Source organism: Telmatherina bonti (assembly GCF_933228915.1).
Source record: "Telmatherina bonti genome assembly, chromosome: 18".
NCBI lineage: Eukaryota > Metazoa > Chordata > Actinopteri > Atheriniformes > Telmatherinidae > Telmatherina > Telmatherina bonti.
Window position 1 is genome coordinate 38,956,568 of NC_136616.1, and position 12,490 is coordinate 38,969,057.

General features: G+C 46.5%; 1 protein-coding gene across 1 annotated transcript in view; it reads right to left on the reverse strand.

The window, feature by feature from the left end:
- Positions 1 to 11,278: 11,278 nt before the first annotated feature.
- The window catches only part of LOC306769399 (phosphatidylinositol 4,5-bisphosphate 3-kinase catalytic subunit alpha isoform), a 62,228-nt gene continuing 61,016 nt past the window's right edge, over positions 11,279 to 12,490 (reverse strand). Inside the window, exon 28 of the mRNA XM_079257983.1 lies at positions 11,279 to 11,412. Coding sequence (XP_079114109.1) covers positions 11,288 to 11,412 — 125 coding nt within the window. The 3' untranslated portion in view covers positions 11,279 to 11,287. The remainder of the gene's footprint in view (positions 11,413 to 12,490) is intronic.

A 12,490-nucleotide genomic window follows, 5' to 3' on the forward strand; every position in this document is an offset into this window, starting at 1 on the left:
GGATCCCAGTCCAGCTTCAGGATCAAAACCTTCAGTTTCAGACCCGCCCCGTGGAACCGGATCCCAGTCCAGCTTCAGGATCAAAACCTTCGGTTTCAGACCCGCCCCGTGGAACCGGATCCCAGTCCAGCTTCGGGAAGCAAAACCTTCGGTTTCAGACCCGCCCCGTGGAACCGGATCCCAGTCCAGCTTCAGGATCAAAACCTTCGGTTTCAGACCCGTGGAACCGGATCCCAGTCCAGCTTCAGGATCAAAACCTTCAGTTTCAGACCCGCCCCGTGGAACCGGATCCCAGTCCAGCTTCAGGAAGCGAAACCTTCAGTTTCAGACCCGCCCCGTGGAACCGGATCCCAGTCCAGCTTCAGGAAGCGAAACCTTCAGTTTCAGACCCGCCCCGTGGAACCGGATCCCAGTCCAGCTTCAGGAAGCGAAACCTTCAGTTTCAGACCCGCCCCGTGGAACCGGATCCTAGTCCAGCTTCAGGATCAAAACCTTCAGTTTCAGACCCGCCCCGTGGAACCGGATCCCAGTCCAGCTTCAGGATCAAAACCTTCAGTTTCAGACCCGCCCCGTGGAACCGGATCCCATTCCAGCTTCAGGATCAAAACCTTCGGTGTCAGACCCGCCCCGTGGAACCGGATCCCAGTCCGGCTTCAGGATAAAAACCTTCGGTTTCAGACCCGCCCCGTGGAACCGGATCCCAGTCCAGCTTCAGGATCAAAACCTTCAGTTTCAGACCCGCCCCGTGGAACCGGATCCCAGTCCAGCTTCAGGATCAAAACCTTCAGTTTCAGACCCGCCCCGTGGAACCGGATCCCAGTCCAGCTTCAGGAAGCAAAACCTTCAGTTTCAGACCCGCCCCGTGGAACCGGATCCCAGTCCAGCTTCAGGATCAAAACCTTCAGTTTCAGACACGCCCCGTGGAACCGGATCCCAGTCCAGCTTCAGGATCAAAACCTTCAGTTTCAGACACGCCCCGTGGAACCGGATCCCAGTCCAGCTTCAGGAAGCAAAACCTTCGGTTTCAGACCCGCCCCATGGAACCGGATCCCAGTCCAGCTTCAGGATCAAAACCTTCAGTTTCCGACCCGCCCCGTGGAACCGGATCCCAGTCCAGCTTCAGGAAGCAAAACCTTCGGTTTCAGACCCGCCCCGTGGAACCGGATCCCAGTCCAGCTTCAGGATCAAAACCTTCGGTTTCAGACCCGCCCCGTGGAACCGGATCCCAGTCCAGCTTCAGGAAGCAAAACCTTCGGTTTCAGACCCGCCCCGTGGAACCGGATCCCAGTCCAGCTTCAGGAAGCAAAACCTTCGGTTTCAGACCCGCCCCGTGGAACCGGATCCCAGTCCGGATTCAGGATCAAAACCTTCGGTTTCAGACCCGCCCCGTGGAACCGGATCCCAGTCCGGATTCAGGATCAAAACCTTCGGTTTCAGACCCGCCCCGTGGAACCAGATCCCAGTCCAGCTTCAGGAAGCGAAACCTTCGGTTTCAGACCCGCCCCGTGGAACCGGATCCCAGTCCAGCTTCAGGATCAAAACCTTCGGTTTCAGACCCGCCCCGTGGAACCAGATCCCAGTCCAGCTTCAGGATCAAAACCTTCAGTTTCAGACCCGCCCCGTGGAACCGGATCCCAGTCCGGCTTCAGGAAGCAAAACCTTTGGTTTCAGACCCGCCCCGTGGAACCGGATCCCAGTCCGGATTCAGGAAGCAAAACCTTTGGTTTCAGACCCGCCCCATGGAACCGGATCCCAGTCCGGATTCAGGATCAAAACCTTCAGTTTCAGACCCGCCCCGTGGAACCGGATCCCAGTCCGGATTCAGGATCAAAACCTTCAGTTTCAGACCCGCCCCGTGGAACCGGATCCCAGTCCGGCTTCAGGAAGCAAAACCTTTGGTTTCAGACCCGCCCCGTGGAACCGGATCCCAGTCCGGATTCAGGAAGCAAAACCTTTGGTTTCAGACCCGCCCCATGGAACCGGATCCCAGTCCGGATTCAGGATCAAAACCTTCAGTTTCAGACCCCGCCCCGTGGAACCGGATCCCAGTCCGGATTCAGGATCAAAACCTTCAGTTTCAGACCCCGCCCCGTGGAACCGGATCCCAGTCCGGATTCAGGATCAAAACCTTCAGTTTCAGACCCGCCCCGTGGAACCGGATCCCAGTCCGGATTCAGGATCAAAACCTTCGGTTTCAGACCCGCCCCGTGGAACCGGATCTCAGTCCAGCTTCAGGATCAAAACCTTCGGTTTCAGACCCGCCCCGTGGAACCGGATCCCAGTCCGGATTCAGGATCAAAACCTTCAGTTTCAGACCCGCCCCGTGGAACCGGATCCCAGTCCAGCTTCAGGATCAAAACCTTCAGTTTCAGACCCGCCCCGTGGAACCGGATCCCAGTCCAGCTTCAGGATCAAAACCTTCGGTTTCAGACCCGCCCCGTGGAACCGGATCCCAGTCCAGCTTCGGGAAGCAAAACCTTCGGTTTCAGACCCGCCCCGTGGAACCGGATCCCAGTCCGGCTTCAGGATCAAAACCTTCGGTTTCAGACCCGCCCCGTGGAACCGGATCCCAGTCCAGCTTCAGGATCAAAACCTTCAGTTTCAGACCCGCCCCGTGGAACCGGATCCCAGTCCAGCTTCAGGATCAAAACCTTCGGTTTCAGACCCGCCCCGTGGAACCGGATCCCAGTCCGGCTTCAGGATCAAAACCTTCGGTTTCAGACCCGCCCCGTGGAACCGGATCCCAGTCCAGCTTCAGGAAGCAAAACCTTCGGTTTCAGACCCGCCCCGTGGAACCGGATCCCAGTCCAGCTTCAGGATCAAAACCTTCGGTTTCAGACCCGCCCCGTGGAACCGGATCCCAGTCCGGCTTCAGGAAGCAGACCCCTTCTTTACGTGTCAGTTCAGGAGTCCCTTTAGTCCTGGTCACCAAGTGTCCCAGTCAGTGACATGGAGGTCTAACTGAAGCCAACAGAGCTCATTTTCACTTCATAGCTTTCCCATCACAGGAAACGGAACAAGGTTTAAGGTTTCACAACAGTATTATAAAGAACTACCTTTTCAACAAAACACTATTATCAGCTAAATGAATCAATGCATCCCCCCATCCCCCCTCTCTTTCACACACACACACACACACACACACACACACAGACTACAAGGCAGTAGAAAAAAACTCCAGTAAAAGATGACATGTTATAAGAGAAACAGGTAATGGACATAGTGGAAAAAACAGGCCTGTGGGATCTGTGTTGAGATATGAAGAAGGATGGTCTACCTTCAGCACGGCCATTTTTCTGTCATGCAAACAGGTTGATCACCTTTTCAGTGAAGTCAGGTCATTTCTGGATGAAGTCCCGCTCAACAGGAAGCATGCCAGTGTGTTTAGTCTTTCCTGGGGGGGGGGGTGACGGTGCGTCAGTTTCAGAGTTTCAGAGAAAGTGTTTTGAGGATCATTCTCTGTCAACATCTTCAAAAGTGTCATTACAGATGTTAACTTCTCCAACTCTGCACTGCTGTACATGACCCTCAGGTTTCTCCTTGCAGATCATTGGGAAATGTTCACATCCAGTTGTTTTTGGGGGAAACTGGCCTGAAACTGTGAAAACAGCTCAGGGTTCATCAGTTCAGACGACATTAGGTGTGGGGCTTTGCTGGATCACCGTGCTGCAGCACTGAGCGGCCGCCGCCACACAGTCGGACTTCTGCAGCTGCTTGTCCTGGATTCACCGCATCAGTGGGTCGTTTCTGAAGAATGTTGCAGAGAATATCAACATGAAACAGCGCAGCGTGAAGAAACCATAAAAAGAAAAGAAAGTTTTCATCCTCCAGTAACGCTGTTGGACTGTCCCAGGTCTGACTGTGTGGACTGTGCGACTGTTCCACCTGGTTTGTCCCGAAGCAGGAATCCTTCTGCCGCAAACTTCGTCTAGAACAGCTGTTCTCTTGGCAAAAAATGTTGCAAATGCGGTTCAATTTGCAAAAACTATTCTGATCGGTGTGAGCAGGCCTGTTGAATCATTAGGTTCAACTGGTGGGCATAACAGTGGACAAAGTGCGCATGAGGAAACGTCTCTCCTCATGCGGCCTGGAGCCTGACGCAGCGCCGCTCGTTACTGCAGCTCCTGCAGCGGTCTGTGTGATGAGTCTACTTTCTACTTTATATGGCTGGAGGTTTTCTTTCAGAACCTTTCCAAGTCCCTCTGCAGTTCTGTCTATTAGTGGAGAAAAACAGCAGAACATTCCGTGATGTACCGGAGCACGATCACGCGCTGGCTGACGCATCTGTCGTCTCATCGGCTGGCACTGCCACAAATGCTGCTGGAGAAATTTCATCAGCCAGTTGATTTTCATAAACTGATAGCATGCAGTCAAGCAGCTCATTCCGACTGGTTTTTGATGTTTACTTTGTGTGTTAGTCAGGTGATCAGCTAACTGGCTATCTAAACGGAGAACTGGTCAACAAGATCCAGAAACACGCCCGATTCAGCAAAGTGGAAGATTCATCAGATCCACGTAAAGCAGCTCGTGTTCCCCGCTAAATTTAACCCAGTCCCCAAAACGTGACAACCAACGTCTGTTTTTCTTGACAAGTTCGTTGTGTCTCTGTTCAGCAATGCGGTGACCTTCATCAAGTTGACAGGCGATGTTAACTTTGCCCAACATTGACAGCTTTACGCCATTTCCGATGTGACTTGTGCTGCATTCGTGTTTTCTTATTTTATCCGACAAATGTTTTAGATCCACGATAACTTGCTGAGTCCAAGCTGTGTCTCCTCCAAAAAGTAAGCAAGGGAAACAGAAAAGTGACTTTTTAGTTTGGCTAGCTGTTAGCCAGTCTTTCCTCTGAAACCAAGTTACACAAAGGCGGCCATTTTGGAGCTTTTCTTTCTGTGTAATTTGGATGATGAGGTCCCAGTTTCTTCACTTCAAGTTTTTCTTCTAAAGACATTGATGAAAATGGTGGTGAAAGCAAATACTCCACCTCGTTAGCACTGATTTCCGCCATTTCTCCAAGTCTGGCTCCACATTATCTAGCTGAACTTTTTTGCTCGCATCAAGTCGACTCATTGGTTCAAAGCTCCCTGCTTTGGACTGCAGAGATTTAGCCCAAACCAGAAGCAAATGAAGGGGGCGTATCAGACGACTTGTCACTCATGTGTCAACGCTAAGTCAAGTGAAATTGTGTCGTGCTACTTGGGCTGTAAATGATCTGCCCATTTTTTTATTTTTTTTTTTTGTGTTTTTACTTCAGATTTTGTTTTGGAGATGTTGTTGACTGATCGAGAATTAGAACAATCTGTTCAGAGTTTTAACTAATTAATCAATTTCTCATATTTACTGGAAAATCTAGGGAGGGCTAAGCCCTGCTAGCCCACTTATACCAGCCGCCCCTGGTCCCAGTACCTGGTCATAGTGAGGGCAACCATACTTGCTTCAATGGGGCCGTTTTTCATAAGCTTATCATTGTTTCCTCACAGAATGCAAAAGAACAAAAACTCTTGTTTGGTTTCTTTAGAAAAGTAATTTGGAAAAGTGGATTTACATGAACGTAGTCTGTCTAAGTCAGCACGTCTTTACATAATATCTGCATTGTGTATTTTGATGATGGACGAGGCGGAGACCACTGCTATTTTGCAGTGGGCTGGTGGGCTTATTCTGGTTGCCACACTGTTCAAAATGAAGTATTATGAATAAAACAATGTGGACTGCTGTGCTTTTCCCATGCACACCTTTCCTCAGCAGCACTGCTCGTGAAACAACTTATGGTTCACCCACAGGAGTTTTTTCCTTCCCACTGTCGCCAGTGTGCTTGCTCAGGATGGGAGATGGAGTTGGACTCAACTCAATCTGTTGGTTTCCTTATATAGGCTGTTATGAAGTGGCCTTCATTATGTTTTCTTCTCTGTCTGTAAAGCGTCTTGAGATGGCATTGCTGTGATTTGAATTGATCTCACATGTTTTACCTGTCTATTTTCACTCACCTGTGTGTCTATATAAGTTTGATTTTCTTTTTAGTCTTTGTCAAAGTCTACATTTTAGGCTTTTAGTTTGCTGTGTTTCTCTGTGTTGGCCATGTTAGATTGCTCTGCGTGTCCTTTCCCCGTTAATCCAGCCTTTATTTTTCTGTTGAGAATAAAGCTAATATGAACTTTTGCAAACATGTTCGTCATTTTCCCTACAGCACCACAACACTGAATTTTAGGGCTCCACCACCTGCCAAATCCCACTTAAACCACTGGTTCCCACCAAACTGAGCAACAGCTTCTCCATGATGTTTCCCACCCAACGGATGAGCTCCAGAACCACACTAGCCTGCCAGTTCAGGCCCGAACCAGCATCCAGTCGCGGTCCAGCGCTGTAACGCAGTTCGAGTGCTAGTTGCTCGGTGTAGTCCATCACAGATCTTCCAAAATTTACAAGACACCAGGAAACCGCACACACCAACCAGCAGAAACCCAGTTACCATAAATCCAGTTGTGTAGAAATCCTCCACAGAAAGAAGCAGCAGGCACATGACCTTCATCACGTATCCAGCAGCATGACTTCCGTCAGAGACCTGCGGGTCCACTTCACCCATTCTTTGGGGAAAAAAGATTTGATGAGTTGCATTGAGAGACCAGCTGACCAGATCCATGATTTAAATTTGGAAGGAAATGGAGCAAGAGGCTCAGATAGATAGATGACAATACAAAGAAGCAGCAGGTCAGAGTGGGAACGGGAGGGACAGGAAAAGCCTCCGTCCTCTCAGAGGGCAGGAAAAAAAAAAAACACCCCAAATCTCGCTGCTGCAAGCTTCTGCTGGGTCAAGGGAAGGGATTTTACCCCAAAGCTAGCTACTCCTCAGTAAAATGGAGGAAGTTTACCCCAAAGCTAGCTGCAGCTTGCTGCAGCTCAGTAAACTAAAGGGAGTTTACCCTGAAGCTGGCACCAGCTTCCCCTTTTCTCAGCCTCCCAAGCTGGTTTGGAGGTGGAAAGTTTCACAACTTTTTCTGACTTTTACAGATTGTGAGCGCAACAGAGCAGCACGCGGTTATAAACTGTGAAAGAAATGTTGACGGTGAAAATGAAGACGAAGAAAATAATTTTTCTTCAAGCCGAATGCTCATGCTGGTGTTTAGTTAACCTGGAAAAGTAGCCAGGTGTAGGGTTCAATTCCCACATCTCCCTGACCCACTTTCTCATCTGCTGCTTAACAATAAAGGACAGTGGAGCCCACGCCATGTGAAACATTTAAAACACACGGTATACAAATATTGTGCACTATGTTATACAGTTTCCATTTGAAGATCATTTATAAATAAATGTAAAAATACATTTAAAAATAATTCAGTCGGATAAGATATTTTAGCTGTAAAGAGTTCACTTTGGCCAGTTGGTCAGAAAGATTTTGGTCCCTGGCCAACTTTCAGCATTTGAATTTCTCTTCAGAGATATCTGTTCGTCGTCCATTGTTTACTTTGCTCCAGACGAATTTCCTGCTGTCTTTCTTGTGCTACAGTAGAGTCTGTTTCTGAGAGTTTACAGCTGCATCTGGGCTGATTCTCATCTGAGATGCAAATATGTTTACATCTGATTTGTGTTTGAGTTGCCACATTATTCTTGTCCATTCTTTCACAATCTTTGAGAATGGAGAGGAAGCAGCACTGAGAGAACTCAGTAACTAAATGTTTGTTCAAAATTGACACATATCAATTGCAATTTTGGTCAAAATAATATAAAATGATCATTAGATTGTCTCCATGTCTTCTAGACATATTCAAAGCTCATGCACAAACCTGCAGATACATTTGGCATCATACTCACCTCTGTGAGCGGAGCACTGTGTGCACGTCATGTCTTCTCAGTGTGTGGGTCACTTCTGGGGTCCAGACTGTTCACACACAGAGTCCGATAAATTCAATTATGCAAAAATAAATAAATAATGAAAACAGCAGTCAGCAACAGATCAGAATTAGAAGTCCAAAAAAAGTTGAAAAGCAATGATGTTCATAATGAAAACACATTCCAAAAACAAAATAACATAACGAGTAAGTTTTCATTCCTGTTCTAATGAGTACAGCTGCTTGGTTTGGTGTCACTACAGCCGACCAATCAGCATGCTTCAATAAACCTTCTGCACTGCATCCAAACACACAAATACAGGACAAATCTACAGCAGGAACATAAAACTAAGTTATGGAACAGACTGAATGAGTTTAAACCCTATTTTAACATTTTCAGCCTTCACAAACTTACCTCAACTTAGCAGGGCTGCTTGCACAAACAGGAAGTGACATCACAAAGATTTAAAGATTAAAGAATGTTTCCTTTGGATCTTAGAGGAAGTTCACCAGAGACAAATGAGTTCAATTTACAGAGTCAACATTTTTTCATTTTTATTTTCAAATAACTTAAAAATGTTTTACAGAATTGACAAAGATCTAAAAATACTGAATCTGTCGTGTGACGTCAGACATCAGGGTCCATCCAAAAGATGACCTTCACTTGAGATCAATTTAAAACATGAAGGATGTCCATGTGCTCTTATTTGCTAGATCAAATAAACACAGGAAGTCAAAATAGTTAAATTTAACCAATGAAACTGAATCAGTAATGATCACAAATCACAAGTGGACAGACTGAAACTGATCAGTCATGTTATTTGGTAACTACATTATTTAATCACCCAAACACAATTTCAGTAATGTCTAATATTCACATGGTTACAGATTCATCACTTCTGATTACTGCAACATCAGTGGCATCTGTCAAGATGGTAACTAGCATTCAGTGATGTCATAAATCAATATATGATCAACATGCAGCAGGGGTTGGGCCAGACAAAGTGACAGGTTACCATGGTTACTAACTAGTGCGAGCTGGCCTTTTACTGAACTATGACCTGAGCAGATACACAAAATAAAACCTTCAAAAAATAACATATGATGCTTTGCTGAGGCCCTAGCCCATTTACATATGGGCAGGGCTTTGGAAGATACTGATCAATTCTCATTTAACGTTCCTTTAACTCAGCTTTCCAGCGCTTAAACGCTCCAAGTATGATAAAGTGCCGCCACTCAGCTAGCAGGCTAACAATGTTAACGAGGTTCTGTACATTAGCTGAATGGTTCAGATTGTCAGGAAAGACTTACAGACTCAGATAATATCTTGACTGAGCAAATGTACAAATACTAATCTAAAACAAACAAAAATACTGAGACTGTGAGTTCATGTACATCAAAAATATTTCAAATACAGATAGAAAACACACAAATACTGGAATTGTAAATTGTAGATAAAGTGAGAACATTTTAAAATTCATTGTATGAAAGACGATCAACAGAGTTCAGATTACCAAGTCAGAGATAATGTCCTACATCTTAGTGCATGAGTCTCCAACTTTGGTCCTCACAAGCTACCTTCCTTCATTTGAATCAAGTGTGTTGCAGCAGGGAAACACTCAAACCTGTAGGATGGTAGCTCACAAGAACCAGAGCTGGATTGGTTTAGCGTTTAGATTACTACATGTCAGAAATCAGTTTACCATGTTAGAAGCCAGATCACAATATTTCTGAGGTCTGATTAGTACACATCAGAAGTCAGATTATTACATGTTATGGGTTAGATTACTAGACACTGGAGTTTAGATTACTACATGTTAGGGGTCTGATCACTGCCTGTTAGGGTCAGATTGGTAAATCATAGCACAGGCTACAGCAGGAAGAAACATCTGAACTCATCTTGACTCTGACTCCATCCCTTGTTGTTCATCGCTGCATTCACAGGTCAGAACTGGTGATTGTCTTTACCCAAGTATTAATTATTTTTCTGGAAACATTTTTATTGCTTTATTTATCCACAGTGTTCCATTTGCTGGTGACAATTTTCAGTTTGTTCCTTTAATTATTCATTTATAGCTGTTTTTCAAACGTTGTTTCAAATGCTACTTGTTTAAAAACTGTTTAATTTTTAAACAGCTGGCACAGTGCACAAGATACCCATAGCACCGTACGGAAGACACAACAATATCAGTATGACTTCATCATCCTGTGTTCCCAGCATGACTTTGGTCTCTTGAAACAGTGCTCTGATTTCTGACCCTGAGAGTCACATTAATATGACAACGATGTGGTACCACACCCCATCATCATCATCATTATAGTGCAGCAAACATACACACAAGTTCTGCTACTTGCTTATGTTGTTCCATGTATTCTTAGCCTGCCAGTCCACTTGACATTCCGATGTTTCTGCTGTAGATCCTGGTGATGTGGATCAGTGAGTCGATGTCCCGCTCACTCTTAGCGTACAGCTGGATGTCATCCATGTACAGGAGGTGGCTGATGGTGGTTCCATTCCTGAGACGGTATCCATAGCCAGTCCTGTTGAATAGTTGGCTGAGGGGGTTCAGGCCTCTACAGAACAGCAGCAGGGACAGGACATCTCCTTGGTACATGCCACATTTGATGGAGACTTGTGTTATTGGCTTGAAGTTGGCCTCCAGGGTGGTCTGCCACAGCCTCATTGAGTTTGCAGCGAAGGTCCTCTTGCAGCGGTTGATCTTGTATAGCTTCAGACATTCCAGGATCCACGTGTGTGGCATCAAGTCGTACGCTTTCTGGTCGTCAATCCAGGTGGTGCACAGGTTTGTCTGTCTGGTTTTACAGTCATGGGCGATAGTCATATCAACCTACAGCTAGTGTTTGACTCCCCTGGTTCCTTTACCAATGCCATTTTGTCTCTGCCATGTATTGATCCATGTGTCCACTTACCTTAGCCACTATGATGCCCAACAGGAGCTTCAATGTCGTGGAGAGGCAGGTTATTGGCCGGTAGTTGGATGGGACTGATCCCTTGTGGTGGTCTTTCCGTATCAAGACTGTTCGTCCCTTGGTCAGCCATTCAGGGTGAGTCCCATCCCTCAGGAGGTGGGTTATTTGTGTTGCTAGATGCTCATGGAGTGAAGTCAGCTTCTTAAACCAGTAGGCATGGATCATGTCCGCTCCAGGTGCTGAGGGAGCAGTGGACAGCTGTTAGTTCTTTTAACCACTGTTCTTCACTGCTCCCTTATTGTACCTACAAAATAAACCAACTGGTTTATTTTCCTGGCCTTTAATGTTCTGTGTATCTCCTCAGTTAGGTGACCGAGGCTTGGAGTCTTTGTTTGGCCCTTTCAAGAGCCTCAGGTATGGACACCAGACTGTACAACTTGGACAGTTTTTTGTTTCCATCTTATGTGTGTGTGATTGCATGTATGTGTGTGTGTGTGTGTATGAAAGGGGAAGTCTGTGTTTGTGAGACGATGTCAGTGTTCATTGGGCATATGTCTGATAGTGTGGAAGATCCAGTCCATCTTGGTGCTCCATCCTCCATGATGAGCATCGTTCATCTGCTTAGTGAAATATTCCAGTGCTTCCTGCTGGCTTTTTTCTGAGACAGACAGAAAGATAGGCAGACAGAGAGTTTGGATAAAAAGGCAAAGAAAGACTTGCAAAGACAGCTATGGTCAGTTACCTAAAAAATGGTACATTTTCTATTACTTGACTGTAAATAGGAAAGTGTTGTGGTGATGTGAACATGGATATGGATATGTATATGAACATTATATGTATACACTTGAATATGTATATGCATGTGTATCCCCTGAGATGGACCTGTCTAGGGTGCCTCTTTGTCACTGATTGCTGGGAAAAGCTCCAGCTTCCCATGACCCTGAACTGCAATAAGTGGTTAGGATAGATGGATATGTCTATCCAGCCATCACTCAATCCATTTTCTACTGTTTATCTGGGGATGGCTCGCAGGGGCAGCTGCCTTAACAAGGAACCCCAGACTTAGCTTGTAGTGGGGATCCCAAGAGATTACAGGGTCATCTGAGAAATTTAATCCCTCCAGCATGTCCTGGGTCTTCCCAGGGGTCTCCTCCTGAAGGAACATGCCCAGACCATTGCACTAAGGAGGCGTCCATGAGGCAACCGGACTAGCTGGCCAATCCGCCTCATTTAGCTCCTCTGGGTGTGGAGGAGCAGCATTTCTACTCAGATCTCCTGGATGACTGAGTTTCTCCCCCTATCTCTCAGAGAGAGCCTGGCCACTCTGTGGAGTAAACTCATTTCAGCCACCTACATTTGTGATCTTTCAAGGTCGGAACATAGATGGGCCAGTGAATCCACAACTTCTCTCTTCCTCACAGCTCCTGTGGTGAACAAGACCCTGATACATTGGAACTCATCAGAACCTCATTCCCAACCTGGGGAGGAAGCTCCACCCTTTTGTGGCTGAGGAGCATCGTCTCAGATTTGGAGGTGTTAATCCTCATGACAACGCTTGAGAGAGAGCTTAAGTTCGTGACCAGATGAAGCCAACAGAACCACATTATCTGCAGAAAGCAGAGACCCAATCCTGAGGCCACCAATCTCAATCCTATCAACACCTAAGATGACCCTATAAATTATGTCCATAATGTTATGAACAGAATAAGACCAAGGGCAATCTTGGCCTAGTCCAA